The 18,877-nt window shown below is 41.1% G+C and overlaps 3 protein-coding genes across 3 annotated transcripts in view; all 3 read left to right on the forward strand.

Moving 5' to 3' along the window:
- Positions 1-18,877, forward strand: part of LOC134288750 (uncharacterized) — a 126,066-nt gene that overhangs the window by 72,877 nt on the left and 34,312 nt on the right. The window lies entirely within an intron of this gene.
- On the forward strand, positions 989-5,822 carry LOC134283912 (zinc finger protein 615-like). Its single transcript, XM_019683190.3, has 9 exons — positions 989-1,242; positions 1,317-1,631; positions 1,693-2,033; positions 2,180-2,350; positions 2,409-2,597; positions 3,645-3,842; positions 3,902-4,117; positions 4,182-4,355; positions 4,424-5,822. Exons 1-9 carry the CDS (start codon positions 1,117-1,119, stop codon positions 4,575-4,577), a joined length of 1,884 nt encoding a protein of 627 aa, XP_019538735.2. The 5' UTR covers positions 989-1,116; the 3' UTR covers positions 4,578-5,822.
- Positions 14,762-18,871, forward strand: LOC109409707 (zinc finger protein 878). Its single transcript, XM_019683187.3, has 9 exons — positions 14,762-15,086; positions 16,142-16,456; positions 16,518-16,858; positions 17,158-17,328; positions 17,392-17,589; positions 17,653-17,850; positions 17,910-18,122; positions 18,184-18,357; positions 18,424-18,871. Exons 1-9 carry the CDS (start codon positions 14,925-14,927, stop codon positions 18,569-18,571), a joined length of 1,920 nt encoding a protein of 639 aa, XP_019538732.2. The 5' UTR covers positions 14,762-14,924; the 3' UTR covers positions 18,572-18,871.

Raw genomic sequence — 18,877 nt, forward strand, 5'->3', positions numbered from 1 at the left:
GCAACCTAGCGATTTATAATAAAAAAGTTCAACCAAACTTGCATCTTGTCACTTTAATTTGCAGAAGAGAGAGTCGATGAAGAGAACTCTCTCATGTTACTTTCGCCCTTATTTAAACTCAATCTAGATTTCTTTATTTCTTAATTACTATCAACATAATTTGATTTACAAATATAAAACATAATTAAAAGCGGAAAACCGATGGATGTATGTAATCGTTGTCTGTGTGGCTCATTTGGTCGTCTTGGTTTCATCCGTTGCTCCAACTTGGCTTCGATTTTGTTAGTTCTAGAGGGATATCGACGGGGACTCGAGGCTGATTCTGTATGCTCTTCCGTTGGACAGCTTAACCTAGTCGTTTTCTTTATATAAGCATGTTACCGATGCAAAGTGCAAAATGCTCTTTCAAAAGTATCTGAAAAATATAAATATCAGTATAATTACCTGTTTATTTCACAAGAATGTTGTCCAAAAGCTTACCGTATACTATTTTAAAACTCTTTCAGAATGAAATTACAGCAAAAGCACTGAACTTTACTTGTAAGGAACGACCACGGAACGACAAGTCCTTTTTCTGGTCAGACTTAGCATGTTTTCACAAGTTTTCTAACGGTTAGGACTGAGTTCGTTTTTTCAGCCGATACTCATAAGTGAGTAAAGCACAGATTTTCCCCATGAGAGTAGAAAGCTACTCTCTTCATTAAATTTATGTTACTCACTTTTGACAGTTATCGCAAAAGTTTAAAAGTGAGTCGAAAACGACTCACTTTTGAGTAGTTTTCAACGAGCGTGCAGAGAAATCTAGAGTCCCTATAATTAGAGTCTGGCGGACTGTCACTTTCGACCGGAGCCAATCGAGCATGACGTCATAGTGTCCTCACCGATAAATGCTACACCGTGACGTCATGCTCGATTGGCTCCGATCGAAAGTGACAGTCCGCCAGACTCTAACTAGACTGACTCTACCGCAACCCCGTTGGATTTTTTCTATTTTACCGCAGTATTTGTAAACAAGTAAACAGCTGTTCTAATTTTACCATTTTTTTGCCTTTAGCATAATTTTCTGAATAAATCGTCCTTTTTTGATCATTTTGTGACTAAATCAAGTACAAACAAATGGATATTGTCGTAGAAGGATCGATAGATTCCCGCCCGGTTTGTCGACTGTGTTTGGGCGAAGAGGACATCCTCGATCAGCTGGGAGATCTCCATCGGTGGATTTCGGATTATATTTCCATTGTGGTAAGTATTCTTTAATTTGTACAAAGTTGCAGTTAACGATGATAAATTGTTTAAAAATATGGTTGATGTTCCAGATTCACCCGAACGACCATTTAAGTCACTCGATTTGCGTGAATTGTCGAGCACGATTGGAGGAATTCCGAGACTATCAGCAGCGCTGCGTAAAAATGCAAAACGTTATGCAGAGCGAAAGTTCCGTGATGGTGCGGAATGTAGACACAAAATCTACTCTGGAGCAGATGGGATCAGAAGAAGCAATAAAACAAGAACCAGGTTTACAGGACCACTCACTTCAGACTTGTCGGCTTTGTTCAAGCAGGGAATGTGTCGACGATGTGTTCAACTACGGAGACCTACATCGGTGGATATCGGATTACTTGTCGATTGAGGTAGTATAGGATAGTCACTTTTTGAAATTTAAATCGTTTCGTTAATAGATAAAGCTTTCAGATATCCAATGAAGACAGCACAAATCGGTTTTGCTGTGCCATCTGCAAGATTCGATTGGAAGAATTTCGGAACTTTCACCTGCGATGCCTAGAGGTTCAAACACAACTGCTGAATAGCGAGGTCACTGTCGTGAAGGTAGGACCGGCAGAAAATACTGCGGAGGATTTTGAAAGTTCACAGATTGTAGAAGAAACTCATGGTGAACAGTCGATCCAGTGCAAAGTATGCCATAAGGTGATAAAAGGCACGAAGCGTCTTAAGGACAAGCTAACGAATCACATGGTGATGCATGGCCCGAAGAAATACGCGTGCAGCATTTGTGAGAAAGCATTCGCGAGGAGGTAAATGATATGTTGAGTGATTCCAAACGTTCTCTCTGATATAGCGGTAGTTGTTGTGCGATTGTTAATCCTCAAACACATTTTGATAGATTTTACAGGTTTTTATTGTAAAAATTTGTAAATACTCAGATTCTTTTCAATTACAGTTTTCACTTAAAAGATCACATGAAAGTACACAACAAAATTGACAAAGGACCAGTCGAGTGTGGAGTGTGCCATAAAATGTTCAAAAATATGAGTACATTGCGAGTACATAACAAGTATCATGGGCCGAAGAAACACGTGTGTCACATTTGCGGCATAGCATTCGCAGTACGGTAAGAACTTTTTGAAAATGGGACCATTCCTTCATGTAATAATAATTGTGCATTTCAGTCAAAGTTTGAGGAATCATTTGCAGACTCACAATAGTATAGAGACAATTGAGCGGCATTCTGATCATCCATTGAGGTGTGATGTATGTTTCAAATTATTAAAAAATCAAATATCGCTTCGTTACCATAAGAAAAACCATGAACCAAAAAGTCAAGTGTGCTCCATTTGCAGCGCTGCCTTCATCCGGGGGTAAGCTTATAAGCTTATAAATATATACAGGGTGTTAGGTTCCTGAGTGCAAACTTTTTAAAGGGTGATAGAGGACCATAAATGGTGAAAAAAATTGTTCTACGCATATGGTCAAATCTCAACCGTTACGTAGTTATTGAACTCCCCATGTTTTTGACTCTTATTGCCTTAACTGGCTATAACTTTAAAATGGTCAAACTTATCGCACTTTTTTAACCCTTATTCGAAAGATTATTGAATTTTCTATCAAATGGCATCTTTGAACCGATTGGTTTAGCTGAATAACTAAGTTTTCTAGAGCAAAATAGCTAAAAATAGTGTGTTTTTATTTGTTTATGTCCATTATCTTTAAAACATGCGTAATAAATTAATATTCTTTCTTTGGCAAAGTTGTGGCCTCTGTTCCACTCTACAATTTGTTCTTTGACACAAAACTTCTAACTCTTATGGTTTTCTTGCAATTTTGATTTGAATGTGCGGCACAGTGCGCAAAAAAGTGTTTTCCAAGACGATTGCAAATTTCTGATCTGAAATGCGACGTTTAAATCGAAATTGCAAGAAAACGATAAGAGATAGAAGTTTGATGTTAAAGAACGAATTGTCGAGTGAAACAGGGGCCACAACTTTGCCAAATAAAGAATTTTAAATTATTACGCATTTTTCAAAGATAATTGACAAAAACAAATTAAAACACACAACTTTTAGGCTATTTGCTCTAGAAAACTTAGTTATTTAACTAAACCGATCGGTTCAAAGATGCCATTTGATAGAAAATTCAATAATCTTTCGAATAAGGGTTAAAAAAGTGCGATAAGTTTGACCATTTTAAAGTTATAGCCAGTTAAGGCAATAAGAGTCAAAAACATGGGGAGTTCAATAACTACGTAACGGTTGAGATTTGACCATATGCGTAGAACAATTTTTTTCACCATTTATGGTCCTCTATCACCCTTTCAAAAGTTTGCACTCAGGAACCTAACACCCTGTATATATACGTTTGGAAAAATGGGCACAGCAAGAAAAAAGTTAAGTTTTTCTCATTTTTAGTCGAGATTTAAAAGATCATTTGGCAACTCACAGTTCTTCGAACGGAATGGAAGACGGCGAAAGCCATATAGTTCTTCCTTTCAAATGTAACATATGTCCTAAAGCTTATAAAAGAACTACGAGTCTCCTACAACATATGAAGCTTCACGAACCGGATAAATATTCGTGCTCCCTGTGCAACAAACAGTTTGCCGTAAAGTAAGACCCTTATGGTGACTATTCGAAAATTGTATTAATACACTTTTTTCTCTCTCTAGGCGACGGTTAAATGTCCATATGAGAACTCATAAAAAGCGCAGTTTACAATCTGAAGAGATGGATGAGGCAGATATGGATAAACTTCTTTCTGGTGATCCATACGAATGTGAATTGTGCCCAAAAATATATCATTTTCAACACGATTTGTTAAGACATATGAGGAACGTACATAAATTCAAAAAACATACTACGTTGGGATTGGAGAATGATCAGCGGTAAGGATAGTAGTAATACTTAGCTTGTAGGAATGCGTTCTATCTATTGTTTCCCTTGTCTTAGTTCACCGTTGGACAAACGGAAATCTGACGACATAGTAGACGCCGTATATTCATTCAAGTGTACCGTATGTCGCAAGGTTTACAAGAAAAAGGCTCTACTAGTGAAGCACATCAAAAAGATTCGTGCCAAAATCGCTTTCAAGTGTTCCGTTTGCAGTGAGCGATTTTATTCACGGTAAGTTGTTCTACCTATGCAGTAAATTCGTTTTCCAATGTTGTATAATTTGAGTCTATTTACTTTAGCGATTTGCTTGAAAAGCATTTCAAAGATGCCATACATGCTGAGGGGAGTACACCACAGGACACTGGAAACAATGCCGAAAGTTCAATGGATTCAAATGATATGTTTGAAGCAGAAGAGATTAAAGTTGAAATTCAATCAGATGATGATGATTGATGACCTTCCAGCATACGTAGACAAGTATTGCTGAAACCGTGCGCAATAAAGGGTCTTAATTTGGGTCCTGTCTGCCTCTATAATTAATGTACCTAAGATTCAAACCCGAGTTTTACTTTGTTTACTTATTTGAGAAAAGTTTGCTTGTTTCTATTTACCCCGCAATAGGCCGAATAGAAACAGCATTAAACACAGTTATTTTTAAATTTCAAGAAAGAAATAGCTACTACAAAATTTAACCTTCTTCATGCATTAGCTAAACTTCACCCGCTGACGCAGTCCACGCTAAGCGTGCCTGTCTGGGTCATAATGACCTCAATGCACGACTAGGGTTAAGACTGGTTTTCCCAAACTAAAATATCTCAGAAAAAAAATCCGAAAAAAACTAAAAACTCGATGAAACCCGTAAAAGCTTTGCCGTCTTTTGATGGTACAATAACTTAACCAAAATACCTGAAGAGTCAACTTTATCGATTTTTGTTTATCTCTTTAATTAGGTCCACATGTCTAGGAATATTCTAAGACGAGACGAGTTGAATATCATAAATGTATGATGATGAACCTGGGCGTGTTAATGGAATATGTAGGTAAAAAGAAAATTGGGTTAAGTATTGTTCCTTTCAATTCCACTAAGAATTTGCATCCTTTGACAGATACGTATTTTCATTGTTTCCGGAGGGTCTCCAAACGCACCATTGCATCGGGTTTGGTCAACAGGTCGGCGAGCATCTCTTCTGACGGACAGTACTGCAAATCGATTTGACGGTGTTGGTGTAGATCACGAACGAAGTAGAACAAGGGCGTAGCCAAGGGGGGGGGGGGGGGCAGGGGGGCAACCGAGCAACTATATTCTAACTTAATCGAAAAACTTAGATGATCAGAGCTGTTTTTGACTAGTAAAAATAAAATTCTCCTGCATCCTCGTATTTTTTTTAATGTATGCAGGAATTCCTTCGGAAATTCTTGGAGGAATATCTTCGAAAATTCCTGAGGGTATTCCTTCGGAAATACCTGGAGGAATTCCTTTGGAAATTCCTGAAAGAATTCCATCCAAAATTCCTGGAGGAATTCCTTCGCAAATTCCTGGAAGAATTCCATCGGAAATTCCTGAAGGAATTCCTTCGGAAATTCCTGAAGAAATTCCTTCGGAAATTCCTGAAGGATTCCTTCGGAAATTCCTGGAGGAATTCCTTCGGAAATTCCTTGGGCAGTTTCTTGGGAAAATCTTGGATGAATACCTTCGGAGATTCCTGGAGGAATTTTTCAGAAATCCATAGAGAAATTCGTGAGGAAATCCTTAGGTGAATTCCTTCCTTGACAAAATAATTCCAAACTTCCTGGAGGAATGTTTTTGGAAATTCCTGGAGGAATTCCTTCGGAAATTGCTGGGCGACTGTCATTGAAAATTCCTGGAGGAATTCCTTAGGAAAGTCGTGGAGGATTTTTTTTCGGAAATACTTTTTGGAGTTTTTTTTGGAAATTCTTGCAGGAATTCCTTCGGAAATTCCTAGCGGAATTCCTGGAGGAATTCCTTCGGAAATTCCAGGAGGAATTCCTTCGGAAATTCCGCTAGGAATTCTTTCAGAAATTTCGGGAGGAATTCCTTCGGAAATTGCTGGACGAATTCCTTTGGAATTTCAGGAGGAATTCCTTTATGAATTCCTGGAGGAATTTTTTCGGGAATTTGCTGGACGAATTTCATTGGAAATTCCAGGAGGAATGCCTTCGGAAATTCCTGCAATAATTTCTTCGGCAATTACTGGAGGAATTCCTTCGGAAATTGCTGGACGAATTTTTTTGGAAATTCCTGGAGGAATTCCTTCGGAAATTCCTGGAGGATTTTTTTCGGAAATTCTTTTTAGATTTTTTTTGGAAATTCCTGGAGGAATACCGTCGGAAATTACTAGCAGAATTTCTTCGGAAAATCCTGAAGTAATTCTTTCGGAAATTCCATTAGAAATTCCTTCAAAAAATTCCTGGAGGAATTCTTTCAGAAATTTCGGGAGGAATTCCTTCGGAAATTGCTGGACGAATTCCATTGGAAATTCCATCCAAAAGTCTTGGAGGAATCCCTTCGCAAAATCCTGGAAGAATTCTTTCGGAATTTTCTGGAGAAATTCCATCGGAAATTCCTGAAGGACTTCGTTCGGAAATTACTGAAGGAATTCCATGGAAAATTCCTTGGCGACGTCCTTCGAGAAATCTTGGATGAATACTTTCGGAAATTTCTGGAGGCATTCTTTCAGAAATTCCGGGAGGAATTCCTTCGGAAACTGCTGGACGAATTCCTTTGGAGATTCCTGGAGGAATTCATTCGGAAATTCCAGAGGGAATTCCTGGAGGAATTCTTTCGGAAATTCCGAGAGGAATTGCTTCGGAAATTCCTGAAGCAATTCCTTCAAAAAATCCTGGAGGAATTCCTTAAAAAAATCCAGAAGGAATTCCTTCCAAAATTCTTGGAGGAATCCCTTCGCAAATTCCTGGAAGAGTTCCTTCGGAAATTCCTGAAGGAATTCCTTCGGAAATTCCTGAAGGAATTCCTTCGGAAATTCCTTGGGGAGTTCCCTCGAAAAATCGTGGATGAATACCTCCGGAAATTTCTGGAGAAATTGTTTCAGAAATCTATAGAGAAAATCCTTGGAGGCATTCCTTAGGACATTCCTGGAAAAAAAATCATTCTAAACTTCTTAGAAGAATGCTTTTTATGATTCCTGGAGGAATTCCTTCGGAAATTACTGGACGAATTCCTTTGGAAATTCTAGGAGGAATTCCTTCAGAAATTGCTGGAATAATTTCTTCGGAAATTATACTGGAGAATTCCTGGAGGTATTCTTTCGGAAATTCCTGGAGAAATTTTTTCGGAAAGTCTTTTTGGATTTTGTTTTTGGAAATTCCGAGAGAAATTCCCTCGAAAATTCATGGAGGAATTCCTTTAAAAAATCCGTTAGGAATTCCTTCAGAAATTCCTGGAGGAATTCTTTCGGAAATTCCGGAAGGAATTCCTTCGGAAATTGCTGGACGAATTCGTTTGAAGATTCATGGAGGAATTCCTTTGGAAAATCCTTCAGGAATTCTTTCGGAAATCCTTAGGAAAAATCCTGGAGAAATCCCTCCGGAATCTCTTGGATGCATTCCTTCTGAAATTTGTGGCGCAATTATTTCGGAAATTTCTGGAGGAATTCCTTCGGAAATTCTTGGAGGAATTTCTTTAAAAATTCCCGGAGGAATTCCAATGGAAATTCCTAGAGGAATTTCTTTGGAAATTCCTTCGAAAATTCCTGGAGAAACTCTCCATGAACTTCCGAAGGAATTCCCCCAGAAATTTCAGGAACGAATTTCTCCAGGTATTTCCGAAGGAACTCCTCCAGGAATTTCCGAAGAAATTCCCGAAGGAAATCCTCCACGAATTCTCGAAGGAATTCCTCCAAGAATTTCCGAGGGAATTCCTCCAGGATTTTCCCGAAGAATTCTTTCATGAGTTTCCGGAGGAGTTTGTCCAGGAATTTCTGTAGGAATTCCTCCAGGAATTTTCAAAGGAATTTCTCCTGGAATTTTCAAAGGATCTCCTGAATTTCCGAAGGAATTCCTCTACGAATTTCCAAAGAAATCCCTCCCGGAATTTCCAAAGAAATTTCTTATGGAATTGCCTTGAAATACCTCCAAAAATTTCCGAATGAATTCCTCCAAAAATTTTTGACGGTTATCCTCAAAAAATTTCCTTAGGATTTTCTCACATAATCCCCAAACGTGTTTCTGAAGGAATGTTTGAAGAGGTTTCTCAAGTTTTCGTAGGGGTTCCGCAATACATTTTTGAAGGAATTTCTTGAGGAATTTCCGAAGAAACTTCTCAAGGATCTTTCGCTGGAATTCCTTGAAGAATTTCGTAAAGATTTATAAAAAAACCGAAAAAATTCCTCAACGAACTTATCAAACAATTTCTCACGAAATTTCCGAAGGTTTTCCATAAGACATTTCAGACATATGTCAAAAAAAAAATCTAAACGTACTCCTTTAACAATTTCCGAATTTTCCTTATCAAGGCATTTTTAAAGGAATTCTTCAAATAATTTCCGAATGGGTTTCTCTTGGAAATAAAAAATCACAAAAAGCATTTCTTCAGGAATTTCCGAAATATTTTTTCAAGGAAGTTTTGAAAGATTTTTAAAGAAATTCCTTATGGAATTTCAGAAGGGATATCTCATGAGACTTTTAGTGGATTTTTTCCAATATTTTTGAATTTGGGAAAGAATTCTCACAGAAATTTCGGGATGAATTCCTCCAAGAATTTTTGAAGGTATTCCTCAAGGAATTTTCGGAAGAATTCCTCACGAAAACTCCGAAGGAGTTCCTTAAGGAATATTCTAAATCTATTTCAAGGAAATTCCTCAAGGAATTCCCGAAGAATCTTCTAAAGGAAATCGTAGAAGAACTCTCGAAGGAATGTCTTATGGAATTTCTCAAGGAGCTTTAGAAATGAAGGAATTCCTCAAGAAATTTCCTAAGAATTTGTCAAGGAATTTCCGGTGGAATTTCTTAAGGATTTTCGAAATAAATTCCTGAAAATATTTTTCAATTGATTCCTTTAAAAATTTCCGAAAGCATTCCTCTAGCAACTTCCAAAGATATTCCTCCAAGAATTTCCGAAGGAATTCCTTTAGAAATTTTCAAAGATTTTTTTCCCGGTAATTCCGAAAGAATTCATTAAAGGATTTTTCGAAGAAATTTCTCCAAAAATTTCTTAGGTTATTCCTCAAGGAAAAGAAACTTAGTTTGATTGGAATTTTTGAAAGAATTCCCGGAGAAATTCTTAAAGTATGTTTCTGTTTCTGCTTCTCAAACGGATTTCTGGTGGAATTAAGAATGATATTTGTAAAGAATTACTGGGGAAATTCTCAAAAGAATGCATGGTGAAATTCGTAATAAAACTTCTGGAGGAATTATTGCAGAAATTTCTGAAGGTATTCCCAACGGAATTACTGCAAATTTTCCGAAGGTAATTTCTGCTGGAATATCTACATTAAAATAACCTGGAAAAATATTAAAGAAATTTCTGGAGAATCTGCTGGATAAATTCAAATTCATGATGGCATTTGTTAAGAAATTCCTCAAGCAATATCTTGAAAAATTCCTCAGGATTATAATCATATATGATTCTTCCATTGAACCATTCCTGTTAATCACCCATATTTCATACTTCACTTTTATTTTTTTTAATGATGAAGTATTTGAACTCCTTGTTACTGCAAAGTGGTTTTCAGTGTAAGGGTGCTCGCCCCCCCCCCCCCCCTGGCCGAAAAGCTGGCTACACCCTTGAAGTAGAATCTGGTTTCGATGTGCTTCGTTTTGCGATCCATACGGTCACTCTCAACCAATTTTATGCAGCTCTGATTGTCTTCGTACACGACAACGGGATCAGAAGAAGAAACTCCAACGTCCTCCAGCAAACGCTTCGTCCAGATGAGTTCCTGACATCCTTCCGCGAGCGCGACCAATTCAGCTTCGGTAGAGCTTAAGGCCACACATGATTGCTTCCTGGAACTCCACTGAATGACGCCTCCTCCGAACATGATCAAATGCCCAGATTTCGATTTTCGATCTCGATGATCTTCGGCCCAGTCTGCATCAGCATACATCGAGAGACCGGCGGTGGTAGATCCAAGTGCTAGTTTGAAGTGACTTGTCGCTCCCAAATACCTCAGCACCCGCTTGGCTTCGTTCCAGTCTTGCTGATTTGGACAACTGAACCTTTGCGCCAAGATTGTGGTGCTCACCGCAATATCCGGACGCGTATGTAGGTCTTTGCCGGTTTGGCATTCTCTAAGCTGAACCTTCCGAGAAGCTTCTGGTTGTACGCCTGTTGGCTGAGCTTGAATCCATCCTCGTAACGTTCAACTTGCATCCCCAGGAAATGTCGGACATCGCCAAGGTTCTTGATGGCGAACTCCTCTTCAAGATGCCGCAACATTGAACGAAACTCCTCCACGGATTGTGTAGCGACAATCATATCATCCATATATATGAGGATTGAGGATGTATAGGCACGGATCGGCTTTCGATTGGACGAACCCCATCGCTTTGAATACGGAATCCACATTCTTGTTCAATATGCGTTCGGACTGCTTGAGGCCGTATAGGCTCTTCTTCAGACGACAAACGGTGTGTTCTGTTCCGGAATGGAAACCCTCGGGTTGGCGCATATAGATGACTTCATCCAGCACTCCATTTAGGTACGCCGTCTTGACATCCACATGCTTCACGAACCAATTATTGCGGGCAGCGACAGTCAGCAGCACGCGAAACCCGAAACGTAATTTGCTTCGCCACGGGCGCGAAAACTTTGTCGTTATCGACACCAAACTTTTGCGTGAAGCCTTGTGCTACAATCCTTGCTTTATGCCGTTTGAAATTTCCTTGTTCGTCCTGTTTGGTTTTGAACAACCATTTGCAGCCCACTGCACGCTTGCCGGGTGTCGAGTCAACTAGTTCCCATGAGTTGTTTCGCATTAACTCACGATATTCTTCCTTCATTGCAGCTCTCCAGTGGTCAGCGTCTGCGGATCGCAACGTTTCGGTAAAACTGCGGGGGTCATCGCAGCCCTGTAGGGTCCACTTCCGGAAGCAACTCTTGCAACGGCAAACTCCAGCTCTCCAGTTCAGAAGCTTTCTCCGGTCGTTCGGATTCACCAGACTTCCCACAGGTTCGCTGTCCGTCGTCCGCCGACGACGCTCCACTTTTATCGCGACTGTCACTCTACACGCTCATTCGTAAATGCTCAATTCGCACCACATACACACTCAATGTAAACATAGAGAGTGCATGCCAGTACAAACCCTACAAGCCCTTGCTCACGAGACAGTTGCTGGTCGACGCTCCTTGTTGCGTTTGCTGCTGGCTCACAGCGGGAACCGATGCGACTCGTGAAGTACCGGCGGTTGATCGATCCTGATGCTGTTCTGGAAATTGGTAGGAGGGTAGGCCTTTGTTCGGAAGATAAAAGTCATGATACTTGCCTGGGAAAACGCGCTCCCTGCTGCTGCGCCTCAACACCTGTGACTCTGGATATGAAGATTTTTGCGGGGAGAGCGCAATGATTGTCACGTCCCCGGATGCCTCATCCGAAAGATCGCCTTCGCTGGTGTCTGCTTGCGAGAAGTAGTTTGAAGCATCGGACTCGACCGACTGGTCATCTTCGGGCTGAACCTCTTCCGGATGGGGTCGCTCATCTGGTTTGAGCGACTGAACGACGACGACTTCACCTGGTGGTTCTTCAAAGTCAAGCTTCACAAACGTACGGACTGGTGTAGGCTTCCTAAGTGGAGCAGATGCCGGACTTGGTGACGGCACATGAGACGGCTCACTGATGAAGACGACGTCACGACACTTCCTAGACACAGGATCGTACAGGCGGTATGCCTTCGTGTCTTCGTCGAATCCCACGAGAACGGATTCCTTCGATTTGGCGTCCAATTTGCGCCGCTTTTGCTTCGGGATGTGTGCCATGACCTTGGCACCGAACACACGGATGTGTGCCAAATCCGGCTTGCGGCCACTCCGGCGTTTGCTTGTGCCCCCTGGTCGGGGAACGGTTCACCAAGTATGTGGCAGCTGCCACCGCTTCGGCCCAGAATGCCTTGGGTAGATTCGCCTCAAACAGCAAACATCGAGCCCTCTCGACAATTGTCCGGTTTACGCGCTCCGCTAAACCGTTTTTGTAGCGGGGTATACTCCGTCGACGTCTGGTGTCGAATGCCCAGTTCCTTCAACCGTTTCTGGAAAGACTTATTAATGTATTGCTCACCATTGTCCGTTCGAAGAATCTTCAGTTGCACCCGGTTTGACGCTCAGTCTGAGTGCGGAAATGGTCGAATGCTTGCAGAACTTCCATCTCGGATTTCTCCAAGAAATAAACGGAAATACGTCTCATCTTATCGTCGGTAAAGGATATGTGATACCGACTACACCGCCCAACGAGGACTCCTCAATGGGTCCACAGATGTCGGAATGTACTACACGGAAAAATATTATAACCCAAAGAATAAGTTTTAAAAACTCAAATTTGACTAAACTGCTTAAAGTTTTAACTCAAAGTTGGGTTGTTTTCTCCCTCGCCCCACCGCAATGTTTTCGAAAACAAAGAGAGAAGCACCGACGCATCCGCTGCTCTTCCGTGGAAGAAGCCAAATTTGGGTTTTCTTGAGTTAACCCAAATTTGCGTCAATTGAGGCCTCCGTTGGGTGAAAATAACTTACCACTGGGTTAATTTTTTTGCCGCTCTCAAACGAGAACTACACACTCGCCACTATCGCTGTTTGACGCAAATTTGAGTAATTCCACGGAAGACCGGGATTGCGTCAAAACATCTTAAATTTAGGTTCATTTGTAGTTCCGTGTAACTCCAACACTTCGCTGGCTCGATGTCCCTTCTTCGGAAACGGTAGACGAGGCTGTTTTCCCATCGCACAGATGACACAATCTTCGCATTTTGCCTCGCTGAACTGGATGCCAGAAGTCAGTCCAACCTTCAGCTGCTTTAGTCCGCCGGTGTTCAGATGTCCCATTCTTCTGTGCCACACTTCCATACCACTTGGAGTGCATGCCAGCGACGACGACGACGACTTTTTCTCATCGAATCGAAACAGGCCTTTCTCCACATCGTGGCAACCCGTTGCTATGACGACGCCTGACGGATCGAGCACCTTCACACCGCTTGCAGAAAATTGCACCATGTGACCGCGGCGAACGATTTGACTTACCGAGAGGTTATTCGACATCGACGGGATGAATTTCACATCGTTTACTTCTATCGGTGGGCTTTCGGGAGAGCAATTTGCAATTTCGGGAGAGTTTCGCTAAACCGGTGGCTACGATGTTCATAGCAACATTATCCGCTGCCACAACTGTGCCGCTGGCTGCCCTGGCGTTCACCAGAAGACTTTTGTCGTTGGTGAAATGGTCCGACGCTCCTGAATCGAATTCCACGCTGTGGAATCTGCACCATGGTTCGTCGACAAAACTGCACTGAACGCTGACCCTTGGTTCGCTTGACAGTCTCGGGCGATGTGTCCAAACTTTTTGCAACGCTAGCACCTGGGTCCCCTCGGCTGCTCGGCTGAATTCTCGTGTGCGCTTTGCGGTTTTCTCGCCGGCGGGCCCTTTTGCCAACAAACGCTGTCTTGTCTCTCGTCGTCTGTACTTCCTGGAGAAATTTGGTTTTTATGCTGTCGCCGGTGATCGCCGTTCCAGAGCTTTCCAGTGCCATAATCATCGGTCTTTACTCCTCCGGCAGTCCGGCTAGCAACAACGTTCCAACCCATTCTTCCGATATGTCGAATCCAGCACCCCGGAGCTGGTGGGCAGTTGAAAAGATGGAGTCACACGCGGCCAACGTGGTGGTGATGAGCTTCCTGAGGAGTCCTACACGCCGGGTCAGGCCGGTGTCCTCGAATGCCGCCTCCAAGGCCGCCTCAAGCTTCGCCCATACCTCGCGGGTCGTTTTTGCGTCCTTCACGTGTACGTGATTGACGGGGTCGATTAGAAGGATTATTTTAGCACGCGCGTTCCTATCCTTACGTGCGTCCACTGCCGGGAATGTTCCGTCAGGGTTGGCTATCGGGTTCACGGCTTCCCAAAGGTCCTCGAGTTCCAAAAATGTCTCCACCGCGAATTTCCACGTGGTCCAGTTTTCACGGCCAAACGTTCGATGCACGGTAGCGTTGACGAAATTTGAACTGCGTTCGGGTTTCCTTGGAGGTTACCGATTCCGCGGCATTTTCCGGCGATGCCATGTTCACTTTTCTTTCATTTTTCCTACTTTTTCACCCGGCCCATAACCTTTTAGGAAGAGCCGTAGAAAGAAAACTACACTTCAGTTGACGGGTCAACTAGGAATGAAAATTTTATTTAAAATCTATACTACGCCTACTGTCATGGGTTTAGGCGTCGCTGTGGTTTACATATTTAAATTCAAATATACTGCACGCCTACTGCTACTGACGACAGGATATTATGATACCAAAATTAGTTATATAAAATAGAAATTAAGATACTGAATAACATAAGATTAATTTATTCATTCATTTATTCATATTTTAGTCTTTTACAGGCTCGTTAATAAATCTCATATTAATTTTTATGTCATATGCTGCTATGCCTACCAAGCGAGGACCCTTTTCCTAAAGCTCGAGCAGATTGGTGGCAAGCACACTTTTTTGTAAACAACGCCGGTTGATGTTTGTAAACAACTAACAAACAGCTGATCCAATTTTGCAAATTTTTGCTTTTAGCAATAATTTTGTGAGTGAATCGTCCACTTTTGAACATTTTAAGACTGAAACAAGTGTAAACAAATGGACCCAGACGTGAAGCAATCTGTTCCAAATGGTTCCATAGCTGATGCCGCTGATTCCCACACGGATTGTCGGCTTTGTTTGGGCGGAGAGCGGCTTGAAGACATTTTCGATCAGGTGGCAGATCTTCAACAGTGGATTTCGGAATATCTTTCGATTGTGGTAACTATTCTTCAACTTTTACAAAGACTAGTCATCAACATATCTAAATACCCAGCAAGAACTTCAGCAGCAGTGCGAAAACAGAGTAGGCGTGGAGATGGGCTTTTATATTTGATATTTTTCCAAACAGATGTCATTCCTGTAATAATCGTAGTGCAACATATTACAACATTTTTGTTCTTCCCAATTCAACGAAACCTGGTTTTACTTCGTAGATTACAACAGGTTGTGATAAACGTTTGAAAAAGAGCAGATTTTTTGTTGGGAGCATACGTTCAGGAGGAGAAATGGATTTCGCAAAGCTAGTAATCAAGCGACTTTCTTACGACAATTATGAAACTTCGACGATTCGAGATCGGCAGGTGTTAATAGGAGAGCAGCTATGTATGGGCCGAAACTCCAGATGAGGAGAGAACGACTCAGTGGCCGATAAAGTATGAATGGCGCTGCAAACGAGTAGATTTCAGATCGAGGACATTCAATTAAGAATTATCAAGGATGCTGCCACCGCACGAGAAGCATGGGTGTTGCTGAAAAAGTATGACCTACGTTAAGGTTTCGTCGGTTGAAAAAGTTGCTCTAATCAAGAAGCTGTCGAAACTTAGAACTTGCATGCGGCAGCATCTTGTCGAATTTGAAGATCTGTTTGAGAGAATCGAGAATGTTGGATGCATCATCTTGGCAAGTTTGCCTCAATCTTATGACAGCTTAGGTGGCATCAATTCAGGGTCAGATGGACGTTTTCACTATGATTTTTGTAAAAACGAAGCTGCTGGCTGGAAGAATTCGAGCGACGTCATGGACGAAGTGATGAATTTGCCGATCGGAAAGCCCTTGCAGTGAATTATGCTATGATGCTATGCTATGATACAAAGGGGAAGATTACTGTATTTGCGGATAATGGAAAGGGATGTTCTGTTACAGTGTCGCCACAGGACTTGATTGTGGTTCCCGGATTACCGATAACCTGGGTATTTAAAATGTTGTGCAGTCATAGCTAGCAATGAGGATAAATTGATACTGCTAACACTATCTAATATGAGTTGATGTTCCAGATTCATCCAAACGACTGTTTAAGTCACTCGATATGCGTGAATTGCCGAGAACGACTGGAGGAATTCTGTGACTACCAGCAGCGCTGCGTAGAAATACAACATGTTCAGCGAAGTGAAAGTTCTATGATAGTGTGTGATGGAGACACGACATTTACCCTAAATCAGTTGGGTAAAGTAGAAGCAATAAAAAAGGAACCTGGATCAATGGAAAACTCACAGCAGATTTGTAGGCTGTGTTTAGGCAGGGAATGCGTCGACGATGTTTTCAACTACGGAGATCTACATCGGTGGATATCGGATTACTTGTCTATTGAGGTAAAATAGGATAGTCACTTTTTAAAATTTAAATCCGTTCGTTAATAGATAATGCTTTCAGATTTCAAATGAAGACAGCATACGTCGGTTTTGCTGTGCCATGTGCAGGATTCGACTGGAAGAATTCCGGAATTTTCACCTGCGATGCTTGGAGGTTCAAACACAACTGTTGAATAGTAATGTCACTGTCGTGAAGGTAGAACCAACAGAAACTACTGCGGAGGATTTCGAAAGTTCAAAGATTGTAGAAGAAACTCATGGTGAGCAGTCGATCCAGTGCAACGTATGCCATAAGGTGATAAAAGGCTCGAAACATCTTAAGGACAGGCTAAGGTACCACATGGTGATACATGGGCCGAGGAAATACGCGTGTACCATGTGTGAGAAAGCCTTTGTGAAGAGGTAAATGATATGTTAAGTGGTTCCGAACGTTCTCTCCAATACATATATTGGTAGTTGTGCGATTCTACTATTTATTATAACAATTCAATAGCTTCAGAATTTACAAATTTTACCTAATCGAACATTTTACACTAGGGAATGAAAAAACAACTTACTTTCTCAGAATATTTAAGAGAATGATTGAAAACTCTAACTAATGTTATATCGTTGATGATACATTCTGATCGTTTTAAGAACTTCATTAGTACAATTTTCTTTTGTTATCGCTCGTAGGTAATCAGATTACGTTTTCTTTTCAGTTCCCATTTAAAAGATCACATGAAGGTACACAACAAAATTGATGAAGAACCAGTCGAGTGTAAAGTGTGCCATAAAATGCTCAAAAACATGAACTCATTCCGAGTACATAAGATATCTCATGGGCCGAAGAAACACGTATGTGTCATTTGCGACAAAGCGTACGCAGTGCGGTAAGATGTTAGTGAAAACGGGGCGTTTTTCCGTTATATTACAATATTATTTGTGCATTTCAGTCAAAATTTAAAAAAGCATATGCAGAGTCACAAAAGCAAATCTACATTTGAAGCAGTTAAGCAGCACTCTGATCACCCATTCAGGTGTGACGTATGTTTCAAATTATTAAAAAACCAAATATCGCTACGATACCATAAGAAGATCCACCAACCGAAAAGAAAAGTGTGTCCCATTTGCAATGCTGCCTTCGTCCGGTCGTAAGTCTAAAAATTAAGTCTGGTAAAATTGACATAGAAAAAAAAAGTTTCTCTCACTTTTAGTCGAGATTTAAGAGATCATTCGGCAACTCACAGTTCTTCGAATGGAACGGAAGACGGCGAAAAGCATATAGCTCTTCCATTCAAATGTAACATATGTCCTAGAGCCTACAAAAGATATAACAGTCTTCAAGGACACATAAAGACTCATGGACCGGACAAATACCGGTGCTCTCTTTGCAGCAAAGAGTTTGCCGAACAGTAAAAACTTTATGCTAATTATTTAGAGAACTTCATAAATATACCCTTTTTGATTCCAGGCAACGGTTGAAGGCTCATATGAAAACTCATAACAAGTACAGTGCACAATCTGTTGAAGAGATAGGAGAGGCCGAGTTGAATAAGTTTCTTTCTGGCGTTCCATTCGAATGTAAAATATGTCCTCTAATATACCATTCTCAAAAAGACTTGTCAAAACACATCCTCAACGTACATAAAGGCAAAAATCAAACTACGTTGGGAATAGAAAAGTGGTAAGGACAGTAATACTTCGCTTGTTGAAATGCGCCCAATCAATCGTTTCTCTTGTTTTAGTTCACCGTTAGATATGCAGAAATCTGACGACATAGTAGATGCCCTAGATCCATTCAAGTGTACCGTATGTCGCAAGGCTTTCAGGACAAAGGCTCAACTGATGGAGCACATGAGAAAGATTCGAGCCAAAATGACTATCGAGTGTTCCATTTGCCGGGAGAGATTTGGTTCACGGTAAGTTCTACACAGATAGATCCGTGTTGCATTGTAATTGCATAATTTGATTTTATTTAACTTTAGTGAGTTGCTTGACAAGCACATCAAAGATGCCATCCATGCTGAGAGGAGTACACAGGGCAATGGAAACAATGCCGGAAATTCAATGGATGACGATATGTTTGAAGCAGAAGAGATTAAAGTGGAAATACAGTCGGATAGCGATGACTAATATAAACTATGGTTCTTAGTTATCAATGCCGAATCACTGCCAGACTGTGTTACGTTTGTAAATTGTTGTGAACATTTTGTCAGTTTATTTTGAATGTTATACTAAGGTTTGTACATCTGTCCCTGAATCTTAATGTGCATTTGTAGTGCTCCAAACATTTTAGGAGTGATCCAGTACAAAACACGCAAGCCATCCCCTAACACGGACATCAAATTGTAGACGGTCTTGTGTTGTTGCTCGAATCGAGATGCCCCTTAGAATTAGAAATTCCTAGACCAAAACAAGCTATGAATGCAGCAACAGATG

Source organism: Aedes albopictus, chromosome 2 (genome assembly GCF_035046485.1).
Source record: "Aedes albopictus strain Foshan chromosome 2, AalbF5, whole genome shotgun sequence".
In the NCBI taxonomy this organism is placed as follows: domain Eukaryota; kingdom Metazoa; phylum Arthropoda; class Insecta; order Diptera; family Culicidae; genus Aedes; species Aedes albopictus.